Source organism: Vidua chalybeata, chromosome 2 (genome assembly GCF_026979565.1).
Source record: "Vidua chalybeata isolate OUT-0048 chromosome 2, bVidCha1 merged haplotype, whole genome shotgun sequence".
Taxonomy (NCBI): Eukaryota; Metazoa; Chordata; class Aves; order Passeriformes; family Viduidae; genus Vidua; species Vidua chalybeata.
The window spans coordinates 34,527,958-34,549,792 of NC_071531.1; the positions used below are offsets into that span (position 1 = coordinate 34,527,958).

Genomic DNA, 21,835 nt, shown 5'->3' on the forward strand with positions numbered 1-21,835 from the left:
CTGGGGGATCTCTTTGCTTCAGAGGTGCAGAGCAATATGCATTTATCCTGCTAGTTCTGTCTGGGATGAGAGAGAAACATCTTCTGGGAGATTCTGTCAGAGTGATAAATAACAAAAATAATTTCTAAATAAAGCAAATTACTGAAATTTGTTATGTTCCAGATAAAGCAAGTCACTGTGCACTGTTTTATCTATGACTTCAGCTGCTGAACTATGGAATGGTTTCATGATGTCAGTGCTCTGACTCTCAGTCCCTGTTGCATCTCCTGACTCAACAGCTCCAGAATTTTCTCAAGCACTCTTTAGTGCAGATTTAGGGCTTTAATGGTGGAAATAAATCACAATAAAAGAAGCATTTAGAGTTCTATTAGATCATGCATCCTGAAACAAATCAAGTGGGCTGTCTTTGCAGTCTGAAAAAGGCTTATAGAATCTCCAAATCTGAGTTCCTCTATGGTGCTTCAGGGAAGGAGGTCCATAAGGTCTTGGGGCATAGGAACAAAAGAAAAAAAAAAGAGAAAAAAAAAAAAGCTGACTAGTGAGGGTACATTAACAGTGTATATCAAAATAAGCTGCTAAAATCTCAAAAACAGGAGGAAAGTTGAAAAATCAGATAAGATTCACAAAGAGATAAGAAGATGGTTGCAAGACGTAAAACGTGACTTCCAATAAAAGATTCAAAGATCAAGCCAGTTTATCAAAAATATGCCAATAGGTGCCTTCTTTGCTGCCTGGCCATCTCCACCAGGATCAGAGCATGTGTTCTTCAGCCCAGCATGTAAAAGTGTAATCATCAAATAGCTGGGAGCTGAAAAGCTAGTCTAATTCAAAAGAGAAATAAAGCTCATTTTTTTTAAGCTGGAAACATTTTGTGGCTGCAAAGAACATACCTAAGGTGCTCAGTTTCACTGGAAAATTTTAAACTTGGGCTGACAACTATCTAGAAGAGATGATCCATCCAGTTTAAATCAGGGTTAGATGATCTTTGTTGTGCAGAAGATCAAACTTACTGTAAATTAGCTATGGTGCCTTTTGAGCTAAGATACTGTGTGGGGAGTAAGTTGAGGAAAGACAAAAAGAAAAAAAAATAGAAAAGAAAAACAACTTTTTCTCAGGTAGTTTTAGTGCATGGAGAGCTGGCTGAGACAACAAGAGCTCACACAAGTCCTATGGGGAGTGGTTGAGGGAGCTGGAGTTGTTTAACCTGGAGAAAAGGAGGCTCAGGGGTGACCTTATCACTCCCTAGAACCACCGGAAAGGAGGCTGTAGCCAGGTGAGAGTTGGTCTCTTCTCCCAGGCAACCAGCGACAGGAGAAGAGGACACAGTCCTAGGCTGTGCCAGGGGAGGATTAGATTGAACATTGGGAACAAGTTCTTCACAGAAAGGGTGATTAGATATTGGAATTGGCTGCCTAGGGAGGAGGTGCAGTCACTGCTCCTGAAGGTATTAAAGAAAAGATTGGACGTGGCACTCAGTGCCATGGTCTGGTTGACAGGGTGGTGTTGGGTTGTAGGTTGGATTTGATGATCTCAAGGGTCTTTTCCAACGTAATTGATTCTGTGATTCTACAATGTACAGGTACTGGGCATTTACCTTAGGCTACTAGTCTGTTTTCCCTCTCTGGACAGCCAGAGATACGGCATCCTGGCTCATTTCCCACTCAAATAGCAGACAGAGGAATTGTCCCATAGGAATATTATACTCACTGACCACAGATGGAGCCTAACTCATAGGCTTAGACCATCTATCCTACTTTTAGATGACTTTAAGTGAGATAAATGCTACTCTTCTCAATACACCATGTCAGTGGAATTTTTAGGTTGCACATTTTTTAGACTAATTTCTTTAAGACAAAGAGAGGATTTTAATATATTAAAATAATATAGTAGAAACATGAAGTATCTTTCACTCCAGAAATAATGTTCTGAGGCATTATCAAATTTAAATGATACAAGGTTTTTATAGCTTCTTCTGCTATTAAGTTACATTTATTTGTACAGTGATTCTGGGATGTCTCATTAACTTCAGCAGAGCTGTGCAATGTAGTTAAGAGAAAAGTTCTGTGCAAATGGTTTACGTTGACTTTCTTGAGCATGGTCTTACTTTTCTTGTACCTGACACTGTCTTCAATGAAAGCTTTTGCTGAGGAAAAAAAAAAAAAAAAAGCAGGATTTGGCCCTTAGCTATCCTGTGCATCTTAAAAAGAATTTATTCTTTTCCTTCAGTATTGTTTAAAAAAAGCCTGAGATACGGTGCACATCTTCAATATATGCAGATAAATGTGGACTAAATAATCAATTCCATAAAAGTGGGCAAGCTGAAATAAATTTTGTTTCTACTTTCAAAACAAGGAAGTGAAAGATTAAATTGATCTGCTTGTTTGCAAACAGGGATGTTACTTGAGCTAGTTTTGAGAGTTCAGCAAATGCCAAGATAGAGGGGAAGGAAATGTTTGTTGATCTGCATTCTTTGGAAAGGACATAAAACTGCTTACCATCTTAACGAATGTGTCTTGCATTCTGACTTTGAAGAGGTGATTTTTACTTTTTCCATTCCAGGATAAGGAAATATTGTACTTTAAAGTGATTGGTTTCAATCTAGACAGTTTGTCTAAATAAATGAGTCAGTGCTACATTTTGACTCTTCTTGATTGCCTGTGTGAAAGGAATTCTTGGCTAAGGTCAATTTCCAAAGGGAGAGAAGCCAACAAGGATTGGTACAGCATGGAAGCCAATAACTATATGTTTTTGGAAACAGCACTCTTGGCCACTGGTCTGTTTTCTTCCTGTTGCCTTCCTTCAGTGTTGCCACAATAGATTGCCAAAACACAGTACATTTGTTTTAAAAAGGAATAAAATTACCTTCAAAGAATTGTTTGTGGCTTACTCATCTTGCCTGGCCTGATGTTGTACAATATATGTTTTGCACTGACTTCCTCAGTTATTGCAGATGGGTTAGTATACTCAGCCTCACCCTCTTAAAATCATGGGAGCTCTATCTTAACTGTGACAGATTTCATGCTAACTTCACTGGAATCTGATTTTTGTCTTTCCATGGCGGCAGCTGAAGTGGAAACCATGTCATAGAATCAACAAGGGCAGCCTAACACCAGAACTGAACAAGAGCCTGTATGTAGAAAATTTATTTAAGATGAGCATTTAAAATCTGCCATGTGTTGTTATATTTAGAGTTATCACTACTGTGCATTTGCAAGAGGCGGCAGCAAACCTGATGTTAAATAACAAAGTCCTTTGTTTCTACAATATCAATTCTCACAGTGTACTAAAGTAACTGATAGCTGTGTAGAGTCAACTATGAAGTCTAAATATTTATAAAATATCATTTCAGAAGTGTGGCTGGTGGCTCCATATCTAGCTCCTAAATTCAGTATTGAACTGGAAGCAAGAATGTAGCTACTTCATTATGTGTAAATAACAGTGTATTCACACATAAATGATAGCATTTACCTTTTCAGTTTACAAGTAGTTTCCCCACAGTTGACAAATAAAATAGTTAATTCTTGAGGAAATTATATTTTTTTCTAAGAAGGTTAGAGCACTTTTGTCATCAAGTTATTTATTTCCTGTACAAATTCTTTGTTTAAATAACATTGCCTTATCAAATTCCTAGACAACTGCATTCATTCTCATAAGATCCATTAATTCCTGTAAGATCTATATTTATTTGAACTATCCTTCATAACCGGAGTCATCTTTTTTTGGTCCTTTTTTAGAGATTTTTTTTTTAATTTGAATTTGTAGTCCTTTTTTATGAGAAAAAAAAATTAGTTTGACATTGTTTCACTTTGCTACCAAAGACAGTAAGCTCAGATCACCTTGGTATTTAGTGGATGCTTCTGTTTATCTCAGACTTGAACTGGAAAATAGATTTTATGAGCCTTTTTGTGCCAAGGTAGAGGGACTTTGATTTCTGAACTAAATATTAGCTTGGGAGGAGTATTGGCAAGGAAATATCCATTTTAGAAGTTGTGAGCAATGGGTCACTCTCATACTAATCAAAATAAGTGCTGTCATTGTGGACGTGAGGGAGAATCTAAGTATGACTTCACTGTGACTGACCTATATTTTTTAAGAGCCTATTTGCCAAGTGTCATTTCAGAGGCATCTTTAAATTATCTTCAGTTATCAGATCTACATGTTCCGATATGAAATCACTCTCAGAGAGGATCTGCTTTCATGTTGGAAGGTTAATTTGTTTACTTTCAATTTACCATTATTGGGGCTTTTTTAGCCTTTCTTTGCAAGGTTAAAGAGCTCTCGGGTATTTTTTCTATACTTATGTACCTACTACAAAGCCACCTCTCAGCCACAAATTCAATGAAGTAAAATACAGCCTTGTCCAGATCTCTGGAAATCCCATGACCTTAAAATGTGAAATTAAATCAGCTCTAACCATTTATCTGTGCAAAAGTAAAATTATTGTCATCTTTTTACATGTCTCATGTATTTTTTCCCTAGATAAATATGTTAAGAACTATTTTGGATTTTTGCAGCAGTATCACGAGTGATTATTCTCATTCACACTGGGAGGGCTTTATAACAACTCTGGTTTTGCTCCAGATAAGCTCTGGAGCAGAAAACAGTTTTCTGCTTTTAGTTCCTGAGATAACAGTTTTGCAACTAGCTCAACTGTATTTTCATGAACTACAATGCTCTAGAAATCCCTGCCCTTAGGACACTTTTTTTCCCCCTCACTCAGCCATATCTGTGTTCTTGGTTCTCACAAACCATGTTTTCAGTGTTTAAAACAGATTTCATTGGATTGAGACAATTAATAAATTGGTTCAGATTACACTGAAAGTATGACTAGCTCTCTTTACTGTTTGATAATTCACTAATCCCTATGCCACTTGAAACTGGTTGGGCAAATATTGTGGAGCTTCGAGAGAGTTAAAACTGATGATAATCTCATCCCATCTAGTTTGAGTAATCCTGGACATGCTGTTAGCAGCAATGATGTTCCATGGGAATGCTATGGCAACATCAAAATGTTGGCTGTCTAGCAGGCTTACTGCATCCTGTGCATGATCCGTGAATAAACAGAGGAATTTAGTTCCTGGAGTGTCAGTCTGGCACATTTTACAAGCACTACATTCACTTACCAAAAAAAAGTCAGCCAGTCATACAGAGAAAGTGCTGGAGTGACTGAGTGATAAATCTCCTGCTGCTAACCCTTGTATATACCAAGTCTAAGAAGATAAAAATAGATCATGCATGGCTTAATTCGGACAGGAAATATGCTCTCCCTCAATTTGTTTTTTATTTTTGTTCCCAGATGCTCTTCTTTGTTCACGCAATTTTTTTTTTGTCAATGCATCTTCTTCCTAGACTCTGGACATATAAGCATGCTTACTTTCACTTAGATGTGATCTTACTCTAAACCAAAGGCTGGAGATAAGGTCACTTGGAGTGAAGTATTAAGTTTGAGCTAAAAAGCCCAAAAGGGATATTAGTCCAAGGTTCAGTGCACAGGAACATGTTCCTACTGTTTCTAGTCTGCTGCAAATGAAAGCACAACACTGTGTTTGCACTTGGTTCTGTCATGCAGTGATTTCCAGCTCCTCAAAATGAATATAAGCTTTATGCCCACCTATTAGTCTCTTTCCCTGTGTATCTTGAAAAAAGGAAATGCAAGGACATTTATAGGATTATGCGGCTTTTTTAGGTGGCACCTAAACTGAACAAGATGGGAATAGGGTAGACTTTATTCCATTAACAATAACACCTCAAGCTCCCTAGATACAGAATCCATGCTTGGAAAGACTCACTGAGAAGAAATCAAAGAATCACAGAATGGTTTGGATCAGAATGGACTTTAAAGAACATCTGTTTCCAACTCCCTGCCATGGGCAGGGACATCTTTCACTAGAAAAAGCCCCATCCAACCTGATCTTGAAAACTTCCATGGATGGGACACCCACAGTTAATGTGGGCAACCTGTTCCAGTACTTCAGCACCCTGACAGTGAAGTATTTCTTCCTAATGTCTAACATAAATCTTCTCTCTTTTAGTTTAGAACTGTTGCCCCTCATTCTATGACTACACTTCCCAAGCCCCTCCCCATCTTTCCTATGCCCTTATAAGTACCCTGAGGCTGCTGTAAGGTCTTCCCAGGCACTCCCAGATGTTTTTGTGGGACTTAGAATCTTGACTGAAACTGTCCAGGGAAGTTTCTTTGCAGATTTGTCTCAGAGACTGTCAAATAAAAAATTAAAATAAAACAGCTGCTAGGAAATTTTAGGAAAGACATACACAGCTAAAGGGAAAATACCCTCTTGCTCCTATGTAAGTCGGATGAATAGACAGGGGCTACTCTTAAAAATGGCAAAGACACAGTTTAGGGAGGATGCACTGTATATCTTCAGAAGGAGGAAAAAGTGGACTGGCATTAATTGCTTTCTCTTCCAAACCATGAACTCTAGTTCTGAAACTAATATGAACTAGGATCAAAACCAATAAAAGGAGGTGATTCTTCATGCAATAGTACATGAGTGATTCTCCTTGTCAAAGAAAATGAATGAAACTGTAGATGCAACATTACAGGGGTTCAGGAGAAAAGGGGACAAGTAAATCTTAGCCCACTGACAAGGCAATAGGCTGACTGCCAAAGCCAGTGTTGCCATTATGATGGTTGATCCCTTCCTCACCTTTATAGGAGAGATGAACTTAAACTGGAAACAAGTGAATTCAATATCCTATTTGAAGAAGACCTTATTTATTTACTTTTTCTTGTTGTTCTGACCTTCAGTTAATACCTCTCGATAAAAGCTGACCTATAAAACTAACCTTAAGACAGAAACAACATCGCAATCATGAATGCCAAATTTCTGCATTAGAACAAGCTGATGAAAGTGTCTTGAAGATTAATGAAGCTTAAGGAAATAAAGCTGCAACTTTAAAAACTGATTTAAAAGAGTAACTTGTATCTACAAAGGTGGTTTAAGTTCAAAACCTCCCCGCACAACATGCTCAAGCATTATTTTTGTTGAACAAAACAATGAAAACTCATCTCTGCACATGTTTAAAGATTGTATTTTAATCACGGACTGAAACAGAATGATTTACAAAACTGATGGTTAGATTTAAAACCAACCACTACACCTTTCTGTGGGAATATTCCCCCCACACCCTAGCAGATTAGGGATTCAAGTGAAGAGCAGAGCTGTTCACATATGCCTTTGGGACTGAACAGTGATTTCCAGGATGATGACTGATGCTGCAAGAATTCAACTAAGATGCTTCTCAATGTGTTTCCTTTACCCAGCTGAAAGTGGCTTCTTCTAGGGAAGCCTGCTGGCTTCATCAGAAATGCCAACCATCTTGCAGCTTTCTGTCCAGAGCCTTCTCTGCAGCTCCTCATCATATGCTACGTCAGCCGATTTTGTCCTTTCCTCATTGTAAAGGTAGCAGCCACCAGCTCCTTCCAGCTCGGGCGATACTGCTGCATAGATGGTTGTAGAGGCTCCTTCTTCTGGGGTCTGCAGAAACAAAAAACCCAAATTCAAGTGAGGCAGGCACAGCAGAAGAATTATATTACCACCATAGGACCTTATCAGTGACAAGCATCTTCCCTAATTTTGCTTTAGACTTCTGGTCCTTATGCAAACCTGAAGCTTGTAATAATAAGAAAGTCACTTATTCAATTGGCAGAGTCCATTTCTTCAATAGTGCTATTTTAAGATAGCTTAAAGCCAGAACAGATATATGGAAAACTCCAGTCTATTTTTTCAAGAGTTAGTCAGATGGAGCATACAAAATAATTGATTTAGCTTTCACAGTGAGAGCTAATAAACCCAAAAGCAAGCACAAATATTAAAATCCTAGTTTAATTATTCATTTTGCAAGGATGAAAGGGTCTGTGCTTTGCCTTAAGAAGATGAAGGCTATGCTGTACATGCAATGTGTTCATTATAACAACAATTGTGACATGAGGAAAGGATCATGGAAACTATGACAGCAAATTAAGATTTTGCAGTTCAGTCCAAGAAGGCAGGTAAATGAGGGAACTATATTTTAGACACAGCATAGTTATCAGGGCTCTGCTCTGTCATAAAGCAAAATGGTGAATGACCTATAATGTCTGATATACCATGACTACTAAATGAAAATTAATAAGTGAATATCTTAGAGTGATAACTCCTTTCATCCTGAGTATATGGAAAAATTTTACATTCTGCATTCAGAAGGATCACACAGGTACAACTGAAATTATTTCCATGGTATTTTTATTCTAATTAAAGGACATATTTAAAACACAACATTTTATATGATTTGCCTTTATCACTGATATAATTATGATCAATGTCTGCTAGATAATAATGTATCATTTTGCAATCCTTACAGTCATTATTTGAGGCATTAACAGTCCTGATGCCACTCAGAGCTTTGACTGCAGGCAAGATATCTTTTCCTGAAGAATTCACTTGATGAATGAGACTGTAGTGAATAGGTTACTAATTGCCTTATAAAAACTAATAAATCTAAGTAATTGGAATATTTTTGTTGCTTGGTTTTTTTAAGAAAATTATTGTACTATGATATTCTGTCTAAAATCACTTAAAAATGCTCATTTACCTTGGTTTAGTATTCTACTGCTATTTCACCCTTCTTTATCCTATGGAAAATAGTGCTGTTCATACTCAGTACATGATGTAAATAATATAAAGGGTCTGCACAATTCATTGCTCATAGAGTGGCTAATATAATGATCAACTGTGAACAGCAGTGTAAAATATCACTATTGTGAAGTAGCAGAACAATGATGAATATGAGCATTCCTACTTTTATACAACTTTTTCTGGATGACAGAGAATAACCAAAAGCTTTTCTATGTACTCTTATGCTCTACTTAAAAAAAGTAGTGACACAGATAAACCATTACTTCATGCAATGGTTCACTGGACTTTATGTTCCTGTGTTTAACAGCTCTCCAGCACAAACAGGCATAAATGTCAATATCATGACTCCCAAATCTTAATGACAACAGCTCAACACTAAAATGCTTTAGAAAAATTTTCTGTGGGTGGAATTTGTGTGATTATGTTCTTATGACCAGGGCTCTCTACCGCCTCAGAGACTGGTCTGTATGGATATTGTTACAGCATCAGAAATACCAGGCTGCCTCTGCTAATTCAATGGTAAGGTTCTCTCTGGATATGCAGATTTTTCAAAATTTCTACTTTTGATGATATGCCAGTTAAGTTCCCAACCAGAGGAGATCTATACCAAGATGTGGTCAAACACTGGAGCTGGCTTCCTAGAGAAGTGGTTGGTTGCCTGTCAGTGGCATTTGAACAGGCATTTGAACAATCCTTTAAGAATGTGCTTTATCATTTGGTCAGTCATGAACTGTTCACTGCTGTTGTCGGTCCCTTTCAACTGAAACAGTCTATTCTATTCTCTTCTATTCAAAATAATATCAAATATTTTGAATAAAGGTTATGCACTACTTGAAAATGTTTACACACCCACACTGTGACTTATAAGCACAGTAACACTGACCATCCATTAAAGTCAGCTTGTGTAACTTTTCATATGATTTATCTTGCTTCTCCAATCCACCATATGCAATACACTGAATTGAAAGTTCTGTGCTAAATTCCTATTTAGCTTCTACTACCTCTTGCTAGAAGCAATTATCTAAACACACAAGGGAAAAACCCAATTACACTATATTAACGAGTTAGCCATCATTTGAAGTGTTTAAGGCCAGGTTGGATGAAGCTCTGAGCAGCCTCATCCAAGGCTAGTGAAAGATGTCTCTTCCCGTGGCAGGGGTTGGAACTAGTTAGACTTTAAAGAGTCTTCCAACCCAAGCCATTCCAGGATTCCAGGATTCTAGATATTATGGAAATATAGTAAGGAAAACAATTTATTCAGTGCAACAGAGAGTGAGGAGAGTGAGTTGTTTGTGTATGACTAATTAATTGTCTTATTCCAGCTTCTGAGTGCTTAATTAATGATGAAAGCTTTATTTTTCCTTTCTTTATAATCTCTTCATTGTTTTGGCATGTTTTCTGCTTTAATGAAAGTAAAAATGAAACCCTGCACCAGGAGCGCCCTGACTTCCCTGCTGGGAGTTTGACGTATTTGTTTTGAGAGGCTGAAGTAAAGAACATTTTGCGATTCTCTCTCTGGATCTTGTCCATGACTACTGTGACAGCAACTGCACATCCACACAAACAGCCAAGACTCTTTCTGGGAAAGCACTGGGTCTACTACACACCCAAAAATCAACTGCAACAAACAAAGACACACAGACACATGCAGACATCCTGTCTGTGCACCAGTGCCTGAGGACCTCTTGGGAAGGATAAAGCTGGCAACAGGCGGCAACCACTGGAGCAATTAATGTGTATCTGGACAAGGATCAGGATGAATTGTTCCAGCAGTGGCAGACTCACTCCTGGTTGCCAACTTTCCTTTGAAGAGCTTTTCCATAGCTTTTCTTTTACCACATGATAGGCCATCAAAATATGAGGAGAAACCACCAAGCTCTTGGAAAAGAAAATGGGCACAAACAGGAGACTACAGTCAAAGCAACACATCTGACCCACCCTTTGATGCCAGTGGCTTTCTAGGAAGGAGAGCACCTGATAAAGGATCAGAGAAATCACCAGCCAATGGATAAATATCTTGACTATAAAACCCCAGGATGTTTGTCATGATACTCTATACAAATATACAATGAAAAAAACCCAACTACACTACATTAAGGAATTAACCACCACTTGAAATTCTCAAGGCCAGGTTGGATGAAGCTTTGAGCAACCTGGTCTATTGGAAGATGTCTCTTTGCATGGCAGGGGGGTTGGAATTAGATGAACTTTAAAATCTCTACCGTGAAGTATTATAACAAGAGTTTCATGTAGACAAGAAGTAATAGCAAGTATAATTCAAATCACAGGGGAGGATTCTCTACACATTGCCAGTGTAAAAAAAGCCAGTAAAAGTAAAATCAAATAACAGTAAAAGAATAATATTCATATATACAGAATCAGTAACATCTTGTTCATTAATTGACTGGACTTGTCGTAAGAGAAGGGGGATGCCTATACATTGCACAATGATTCTTCACTCTTCAGTTACCAACTTATTGGCGTTGAATTTTTTTTTAAATTGGATTTTTGTTTACAAACTGTTATATTATTAGTATCCAAGGAACTGTAATTAATACCTTTGTAATATACAAGTAAAACTGACTTCTGCTTAACTTCTTCCTAATGAAATTCTGAACCTGTATTTCCCTTTTTATGGTATTGATCACAATTTTTACTTTCTTTTTCAATTAACTTTGTTTGTCTTCAACAGTAAATAAAGGTCTGATTGAAAATACACATCTTTGCTCATTAGATGTGTAAGTTGTGGAAGGAGAGAAAAGATAGCCTGTGACCGGGTTATTAAAGCAAAATGTAGCCTACATACATAAAATGACATTTTGGCACTATCTATTCCCAAAGAAAAGGCCTTTTTTCTTTTTACAGGAGCTCTGATATTTCTTTTTTTCCTTAAATATTCATCAATTATAACTCATCGACAAAGAATAATTTTCCCTCAGTATGAAATGGAATATTCTGTTCTATGAAAACTGGGACAAGTGCTAAGAGGGTTTGTATTTTAGTTTTGCTTTTTTAGGACTTGCTAGTTCATGCATTTTGATTAATTGAATTTTGTCGATACTAGGTGTTAAATCTTGCAAAATGTGCTAGCTGACAACAGTCAGTTCCTACAGCCATGTCACCAGGAAATGTTACATCCTTTCCATTTGTCTAAAAGAGGGAGCAACAGCTTAACTCTTTAGAAATCATGTGTCTGCATCAGTTATATGTGATGGCTTGGTGGTGCTTTCTGTGATAATCCATGTACTCATTCACTTCCACCTTCACCTGAACTCATAGCTCAGAGTCCTAGGCAGACAGTGTGTTACGCTCATCAGAAACCACAGAAAACTGGACAGGAAAAAATTTAATATGCTCCTATAATTCCTCCTCTGTAATCACTTTTCTCAGTACCACTTGCAGCAACTACTAGCAAACAGTAACAACTGTTCTATGTGTCTTAAACACTGTGACAAATAGCCTGAATGGACAGCCTGCATATACTTGTATTTGCACTGGCTAACAGAGTTGGCCATATGATTGAAAGGGCAGTAGTGATACAAGCCATGGTATCAGGGGACTTATGACTTTGGGATATCTTTTCCTCATACCACTCAATGAGAAAATTGTGCTTGATTTGTATTTCATGAATTCAGGATTCTGCCCTCTCAAGAGATTATAGGAGAGAAGTTTGGGTGCAGAGGACAGGGAGCTGCTGGCAGAATCACTTATTGACATCACAGTTGAGTTTTGAGAGACATGAACAAGGGGTCAGAGGGATGTGCACACAGCACTGCTTGGTAAGCTGGATGGTCACTTAATGCTGAGAAAAAACATGTTAAAACACCTTTATCCCCATAATTTGTTCTGCAGAATACATCAAGTATTGATGGAATAAGCCTCATCAGCAACATTAGGTAGACTGCTGTAGGAACTTTCATCAAAAGTGGGCTTATAACACTGGTCCTAGCTCATGTACTATTCATTAAATCATGCACTTTTCAGTTCATGTGAGAAATCTACTCATAAGCTGATGAGTTAAATGAGCTTGCAGATATTTTTTGGTTTGGTTTTCTTTTTGCCACAGGTGTTCATGGTGTTCGCTCTGTAGCTTCACTGTTTTAAAAGAGCGAGTTGCATCAGGCCTTTCCTGAGTGGGTAACAAATCCCCTGGTTCCAGCTAGGAAAACACAGAAAGCACTGAACAGGCCATCTTCTGGGCATCAGAACTCGGATACTTTTGCCTGTGTTCCTTCACATTTCTCAATGATAATTATTCTGGTAATATTTTTTTAAATGTTGGCATATTACTGACTTATTTCTGTACTGAAAAAATCTGTATATGCAGAGTTTTCTTCTTTTTCTGTCTTCCTTTGGGAAAGACAATGTTCATCTGTGATACTTGAGCAGTACTCTGCATATACACTGTAGGGATTAGCAACAACAAAGAGAACATGAAATTGCTCTTACTCAGTACAGCAAAGTCTTTCATCTACTTGGTGGCAGCTAGTGGAGGGGTGACATCCAGTCACCCTCAATGCACTGGTTGACTCTCAAGAACAAAGGCAAACACAGAACATGGAATAGTTTGAAAAATTTCAGAAACAGAGGAGCTGGGATTGTGTTCCCATGAATATTAAAGCAAACAAGCTTGTGAGAAGCAAATTACCTGTGTTCTAGGGTGCACTGACTACTATGATCTGTGAACCACTGAATCATTTCAAAGCCAGGTGTCTTGGGAAGACACCAGGTTACTTTCTGGTGCAACAGTCCAAGGTGAAATAACAGCTGCTGCAGAGCCACAGCCTCCAGGTGAACACAGGGGCTATGTGTGTTCAGTGTGCATTGTGTAACTTGCACTGTCTAGACCTCCTAATGTGATTGTTGCTTTGAAAATTCCAGACGAAAAGTAATCCATTGAAATACTGAGTATGAAAACAAAGGCTAGAAAGCAAACCATGACGCAGGTGGATGGACGTGTTCAGCCACCTTTGATCAATAAGGCTGCAGCAGCTGACTTTATATCCTGGTGAGACCAGTGGCCAGGACCGACTGTCAGGTCCCTAGGAAGCCAAAGCTGCCAGAGAAGTGTGTCAGCACAGCTTTTCAGCAATGTCTGCCTTCACTCAAAAGCCCTGGTTTTCATCTGCGTTCTCTCTTGCCTTCTATTCTTTCATATGTAGCTTGCTATTATTGCTATTTCTATCCAATTTCTGCCTTGATAATAGACTAGAAAAAGATATTTTATTGAATATAGTTCTCCCTAGATACCCAGTCAGCACCACCAAATTAATTTCTCTTCAATCCCCAACTTGTAGCAATGAGAATTCTTTAATAAATTCACTCCATAATAAAATTCTTCAGATTTTGTCTTTGGAAATGGCTCAGTTAAATTGTTAAGCCTTTCTCCTGACAATGTTGTGGCCACAGAGAAATAATTTCTCAATCTAAGATTGAGAAATATGTAATAAAAGATGAAACTTTGATGAATTAGGAACACAAAGCAATTTTCACACTAAAAATGAATCAAAATTTGCAAGGAAAGGAGCTTTTATAATCTGAATAATTCATGACTATTTGGAGAAAAAGAGAAGTTTTCCCTGAGCACAAGATACTGAAAGAACAGAAGCAAAGTCAGCTGGCAAAGAGATTCAGAAAGTATTAAATCCGAAATCTCCTTTTCTTTTGAAAGTAACTTCTCTGGGAAGACCTTAAAAAAAAATTCAGGTACACAGACTGGGAAGTCCCATCTTGTCTTCACATCAGCCCCTGCATAGGTGTCTAGGATGCCTGTAGATAAGGCAGGCTATGGAAGAAAGGAAGTGTCCTCAAAAGACTGTCGGGGTCAGCCTGTTGCTCAGGGAGCCCAAGAAGCAGGCACATGCCCAGATCTGAATGCCTCCTTCCTCATGAATCTTTTGATGGAGTTGGTTTTAATTGGTTTTGTGTCATAGATATGCCTTCTGAGAAATCTGTTTTGCTGAAAAATGGCCAAGTAGCTCTACTCTGAAGCCATGGGGTGAGTCTTGTTACAGATTCAAAACACAAGCAAAGTTTTACTGAGGAAGGCAGCTGCCGTGACTCTGAACCCTCTTCTTCTAAAGCAGCTACTTCAGGCTGAGCAGGTATGCTGCTTTTGGCTGGGGCAGAGTTAATTTTCTTCACAGTGGCTGGTATAGGGCTGTGTTTTGGATTTGGGCTGAACAGAGAGTTGATAATAGATAGTTCTGTTATTGCTGAGCACAGTTTGCAAAGAGCCAAGGCCTTTTCTGCTTTTTACTGCCGTGCTGGCAAGGAACTTTGGGGTGTGTGGGAGGTTGGGAGGAGTCACAGGTGGGACAGGTGATCCCAAGTGACCAAAGAGGTATTCCAAACAATATGACATCGTGTTCAGGTTAAAAAGTAGGGGGAAAAAGATGGGGGGACATCCGGAGTGATAGCATTTATCTTCCCAAGTCACCATCACATGTGATGAGGCCCTGCTCTCCTGGAGATGGCTGTTTTCCCATGGGAAACAGAGAATCAATTCCTTGTTTTCCTTTGCCTGTGTGCATGGTTTTTGCTTTCCCTATGAAAGTGTCTTTATCTCAACCCACGAGTTATTAAGGGGTCTCTTACCCCTTCTAGTCTCTCCTCAATCCCACTGGTTAGGAGTGAGTGAGCTGCTGCATGGGGCTTGGTTGATGGCTGGTGTTAAACCACCACAACAGGACATCATGGGTCATGTCAAATAACATGAGATACTTGTGTGCTAAGTAGATGAATGAAGCTCCTCTTGGCTGGCCAGCTTTCTGGGCTATACTGAAGAAATCTCCATCTGTTTCAAGGAGCAGCTCCAACAGTGAACTCAGGTAAATTAGAATAGAATAGAATAGAACAGAATAGAATAGAATATATATTGTAAATAATAATATATGTAAAATAATGAAAATATATTTGGGTTTTAATTTCAAACTGAATGTATCTCAGGTTAGAATTGCAATATAACATTGGTAATATGAGCAGGATTGTTTGTGGATCCATACTTTGCATTTTCTAAGATGTTGAATAGAGTACTAAAAGAATAATGTTCACTTTTAAGCAATTTTGAAACAGAAACAAGAACCCAACTTTATATGACTGAATTTGAGCAGGGACTTGAAACTTTGGGTCAAAGTCATTAATCATGGCTGAGTCCTTTATTCATTTTGTCAAGTGCATTGAGGAATATTACTTTGCCTGGAGGCTGATCCCTAAGCTTGCTCTGCAGCAGACAGAGATGTCTTCAAAGTCAGAACTGAGATATCGCTGCAGCCACTGAAATCACTTTACACTTGTTACCTCGCTCAGCTCAGTAACAGTATGCAAAATTTGACAGATAGGAGCCTGCTGCCCCAGACATTGCATAAACATCCAACCAGAGACACTCACTTGCTGGAACATCCAGTCTAGGAAATAAGACAGGCAATAATAGGCAGAGAGAAATGAGAACGTACGTGTACTTCACAAAATACTGAAGCATCTTCTGTGAGCATAACACTCTGGTTAATGAGCTCTCTGGAAACCAGATGATGTCCTGCAGCTACCTATTGCTCAGGATGCCTGAGTTAAATCACTGGGAATTGTCCTGGATCCTCACATAATCTGAAATTTTCTGCAACACTTCCATTCAGAGACCCATAAGATATATATTGAAGCAAATGTGCAGGTTAGAAGAGGTGAGGAAAGAATGAGTCTCTGAAATCCTAATCCCAATGCTTCATGCACTAGGCTGTAACTCCTGTGTTTGTACAGGAAAACACACCATTTATTTGTTTACTTCCAGCTTAAATTTTCAATGCATTACCTTACATGAGTACATAGGCCAGCCTTAGTTTCTTGAATTCTTTCAAAGATAGATCTTGGCAATCAAAACAACCCAGCAAAGCACACAAAGAAGTATTTGTGTTTGAAGTGGTAGCTGCACTTTTAGCAGCCCCAGAGGATAGGAGATACAGCAAGGCTCAAGGTGCTGAAGATGATGCTCCTGAGTTCATATACCTCTGAACAATTTATTACCTGCCTGCTCACACAAAGTAAAATACCTTTGCTGGCTTTTGGTGAAAACATAAGACTTCAGGAATAATATATATGGCAACTTCTGACTTGTAGCCCCCTACCATCATCTCTACTTTTTTTACTTACTCTTATTTGACAAGTCACGTATCTTGTTTTCCCTTGTTAGAAAATAAAAAGTGAGACATCTCCCACTTCACAACTTTCTCCTAATGACTGCTATTTAATTTTTAATTATCATAAGAACTCAGGATGGGCATGGAACTCCTAAATATTTAAAAGAAAACCACAATATAGAAAGCCTTTAGGAACTATGATGAGATCAAAAAGCAAAAAGACTGTACAGAACACAGACAAAATTAAATAACCCAAAATTACATAAGCCAGCAGCTATTTCACAGCCTGTTCTGTTTTAAATTGCTACAACCCCCGGTTTTGTACCCCAAACAGAAGCAGGACTATTTCCAGCTGTGGGCTCAGCCAGATGGAGGAGGGCTGGGAGATGGTGACACACCAAGTTTTCTACCTTTCCTGCTGGAAGAACCTCCTGAAAACAGACAGTAAAGATGTGAAAGTGCAAATCCTTTCCCAGATCACCAGGTAAGGTCAGCAGAGAACACTTCTTCCCTAGGACTCAGGCAGGCCATATGCCTGCACTGCCAAAGATGAGGACCATAACTAGTGAGGTGCACAAACTAACTCAAAATGACTACAGGGTGCTACATCTGTGCATGAATAGCATGCAGGATGAAAATATGTCTGGGAAGATGGGAGAGATGAAAGCAAAATTCCCCCCAAATTTCTTAGTTCTATATTGCAGTGGCACACTAGCTGAGCTGTAATATATCCTGCTGATGGGTATGCACCACACACAGCTCCTGCATGGAAAAAGACCTTCACCTTGCAGTGCTTAGCCTCACCTTGGGTCTCAGCCTTTGTCTTCTTGTCCCTGAGCTGCCAGGAAAAAAGGAATTTATATCAGGTCACCAAATACCATTGTTGCAGTTCAATTCCAGCTGGCAATTAAGCTACTTACTCCCCTCCCATCCCCCAGTGGGGTAGGGAAGTCAGAAAAATATAAAATCCATGACTGTTCACTACCAACTGACTGAGGCCCCTGAGCAGCAATCAATGGCTCCTGACCAACTCTCCTCAGTTTAAACACTAAGCATGATGCTCTAATGGTATGGAATATCTCTTAGGCCAGTTTAGGTCAGCTGTCCTGGCCATGCTACCCCACAGCTTCTTGTGCATCTTCTCACTGGCAGAACATAGCAAACTGAAAAGGCTTTGGCTTAGCATAAGCTCCACTTAGTGACTGCTACAACTTCAGTGTGTTATCAACATTATTCTCATACTGAATCCAAAACTGTACCAGCTGCTAAGAAGAAAATTAATTCTATCTCAGCCCAAACCAGAACAACCATTTAGGAATGTCCATGTCCCAGCTGATCTGAGTTTCTGGTTTTTATAGAGTTATTGTGCTTAAATTATAGTTTCACAGTATTCCCCAGACTGAGAGGAGAAAGTTCAAACTGGAAGACAGGTAAAAGTGGTGGGGAGGGAAGGAATTTTATTCTGGAAATTTCTTTCACATAATTCCAGTCTGGCAATTTCATCATTTAATCTTGATAAACCAAAAAGATATAAACAAGAAGGTTAATTTATATCTGTCCCTAGTAACATAGCAAAAGATGGAAAACAAAAAGACCAGACTTATTGTCTATAGTTATTTTAGTGGAAGACTAGAATTAGGTGAGAGTGGCTCAGATTTTCTAATCATATTTTTTTAAGAGATAGTTAGTTCAAATAAGTAATTACAGATTTTACATCCTCAATTTTGCCCAATAAGTTCAGAGCTTTTCTATTTAAGCAATAAAACCCTTGAAAAATTACAGTTCTCTTCATTTTAATTAAACTCTATTTTTTCAGGAAGCAGCTTGTAAAACTAAATAATAATGATAAAAAAGTCATCTCGTAAACAGAACTACCATTTCCCATTTCCTATCACAATGCTATCAGATTGCTAAAGTCATGAAATGACGGATAATTCAGAAACCATACTATTATGGACCTGTCCATATAGCTTATCCTTTATTACCCAAGAGAAGTTCTAAGTTTAAAGGCAAAGGCTACATTCAGTTGCAAACTGACATATCTGAATGCTTATTAACCCACCAGAATCAACTTATTTTTAACAAAATAACTAAAAATGAAAATGTAAAGGATGACTGAATCTGATTATTCAAATCAAGTTTTTGTTGTATAGACTGAAAGTGAATTTAAGCTCTGTAACTTAAATCCTTTTGTTTAAGTCAATCAACCCCAGGGCTCTTCACTATCTTCAAAGGAATCTATTGATGGCTTAAATTCAGAAGAGACCCAAAGAACATGGATAATTTTAGACAGGCAAAGAGTGCCATTGATTTCAATGAGATTAGTCTCTAAATCTATGTCAGACAAGATTTGAGGCATCATATCTTTAATTGCAGAGCTCATTAGACAGAGACTAAACACGCAGACCCTCAGCCACACAAATGATTCCCAAGGTTTGAAATGGAAGCAAAATACTTTCTTCTTGAAAACAATTACTCAAGAGTTTAAGCTCATCACATTTCATCAGCTAAATGGTCTGAAAGAAGGGCAGGCTGGTACTCATAATGCAGAGGGGAGTATAAACCTATGGAGAGGTGATACAGCTATTCATTTGCAGGGGCTATAAAGGAAAAACAAGTGTCAGTTCTTGCCAGTGGAACAGAAAAAGGAAAGCATGAAATGGCATGTACTCGTTACATGTAATTGTTAACTACTGGTTAGTAGGAAGACCCAGATCTACTATCCACTGAAGTTGTCAAGTTTAATACCTAGGCTTATTTCTAAAGGTTTTTTGTAAACCTTCATTAAGGTAGTAGATGGAGTAAAAAGAAATTGTGAATCCATTGCAAAAGCCAGGATTGAATTTGGTGACAGATGTGGTCCTTGCCATGTTCTTGCTTCCTTTTCTGTATGACAGAAGTTACAGCAGAGGTGGCACGTTGCTGTACAGGTGACGTGGTGTACCCCATTCCTGTGTGAATGACTACACTGACTGTCCTGGCTTTTGTTGGAGGAAGAATTGGTTCAAATTCCAAAAATGAGATCCATAATGAATGACCAAATCTTGTTAACTGAAACAGGACAATGAAAAATGGGAAAGGAGAAAACCATTTAATCCCTTTCACACCAAACATATTTCCCCAATGAACTATTAAAAAAAAAAAAAAAAAAAAAGAAGGAAAAAAACCCAACAAAAAAGGGGTTGTGAGGCATGAATGTTAAAAATCCCAACAATATTCCTGAAAGTTTTCTTATTCCTTTTATTTCATCTTCAGGTAGCTCCTGTCTCTGCAGTTTCTGACTGGGGTTTTGATACTGGAGTTATTCAGGGCTTACGTAGCCATGGCCCTGAGGCTTGCTCTTGCAGAACTATTGATAGATAAAATAAAACAGTGAGAATTAACCTTTTCTTTTCATTAAGCTCCCCAGGAGAGCTCCTGTTGCACTGGAATTCATAGCACTTTTTGACATAAAGGTTAGAGCAGTTGTTTAGAATGGGAAACAAATACTGTCAGGTTTTGTGGTTTGATGAATACATTTTACTGATTCATATGGTGCTGAAATAATTCACTTTATTTAGGAAGCTCAATATTGAACTATGCTCTTTGATAGTGTCATTTTGCTACACACATCCTTTGGCCCTGATAGTTCAATCAATGAGCCCCCCTACCCCCACTCTCTCACTTGAGGTGATACACTGCAAGCAGCAAAGCTCCAGATGAATAAATTTCTGCTCCCCAGGAAAAATTCCAGCTGAATTAATACAGAACTGTGCTAAGGTTTAAGCAACTACTTTAAACTTGTAAAAGCACAGGCTGAGGTCTGAGCAGAGCTCAGCCTGAGCTGGGTGCTATCCCAGCCCTACCCTCTGCCTCTCCTGCCCGCACAGCCACTTGCTTAAAATTCTGCTCTTCACCTGCAAGTCTGCACAGCTCTGCAGCTGCCTGTTGTTATTTAACACATACTTCACTGTGGAATTGAATTGTTCCAATCAAGATTAGGTTCTGTTTCTCCATGTGGTATGCAAAGCATGTCTGCAGACAAAACTTTTATTCATTTCCCCACCTGCCTTTTCATTGTGCCCCACAACAATCTCACTGAGAGTCCCAGTGCTTTTTCATTCCTTTTTCTTCATGAATTCCTAAATGCCTCTTGCCAGGCCCTCACTGCAAGCTTACCGAGTGTGGCTGCTATATCAGTGTGCCACTTGGCCCACCAGCTCAGATCCCTTTCTGCAGCCTATACGCCATGTGGAGGAGGAAGGGGCTCAGGGTAGGAGGGTTTCCCAGTGCAGCACCAGCACTTGCCTTCCTCAGATTACCCATCCATGTCACCAAGCCCTTTTGAAAACCAAAAAGGGGTAAAAAGCAGACTTCAAAGCATGTGCTCTTGGGGTAGATGGTTTTTACAATCTGTGGTGCAAACAAAGGAGTGAGCCTAAGCCTTATTGTAGTAGAAAAAGGGGAGGAGAATACTAGGTGAAAACTTGTCAATACATTGACCCAGCCAAATCTGACAATTCAGGAGAAATGGTGGGTCCACAGGCAGTGCCAAACCCCTTGAGCAGGTCAGACAACAAGGTTCCTCTTTGAAGCAAAAGAGTGGTGTGACAGGATGTTACACTGCTGGACATGTGGGGTTGCAGTAAAGGATAGCGAGCGAGGCTGGTCCCCAGTCACCAGCATCAGCCACAATCCCTACTGTTGCTGCTTGGCCCTTGCCAGGGCATGGGACACTCCTGCAGCTGGGAGGACAAGCTGCAAAGCCCCCTTTACTCTGCAAATCTGCTGAGCTGATGCGGCTATAAGGGTGCCACAGTCAAAAAGCAAGGGTTTCCAAGCAATGCTATTTTTATATAAAAATAAACTAAATGGTGGGGTTTTATCAATTGCATCAACTCCTTAGTGTCCAAAACATAACTGACCTTTGCTTTTAAATCTGTGTTCAATAAGAGATTGATTTTATTGTGAACTGATTGTGAACTTTGCAAAGTCTGTAACATGGTTCAGGGAAAAATACATTTAATTTCCCTAATAGCTGCTGACAGTCTGTGAAACAAATAGTTTTAATTATTTTCTCCTTGGTGA

The 21,835-nt window shown here is 38.8% G+C and overlaps 1 protein-coding gene across 1 annotated transcript in view; it reads right to left on the reverse strand.

Annotated features, from left to right (window-relative positions):
• Positions 1–7,037: 7,037 nt before the first annotated feature.
• DHRSX (dehydrogenase/reductase X-linked) overlaps positions 7,038–21,835 on the reverse strand; it is a 162,661-nt gene continuing 147,863 nt past the window's right edge. Inside the window, exon 7 of the mRNA XM_053934433.1 lies at positions 7,038–7,499. Within this exon, the coding sequence (XP_053790408.1) occupies positions 7,302–7,499 (198 nt within the window). The 3' untranslated portion in view covers positions 7,038–7,301. The remainder of the gene's footprint in view (positions 7,500–21,835) is intronic.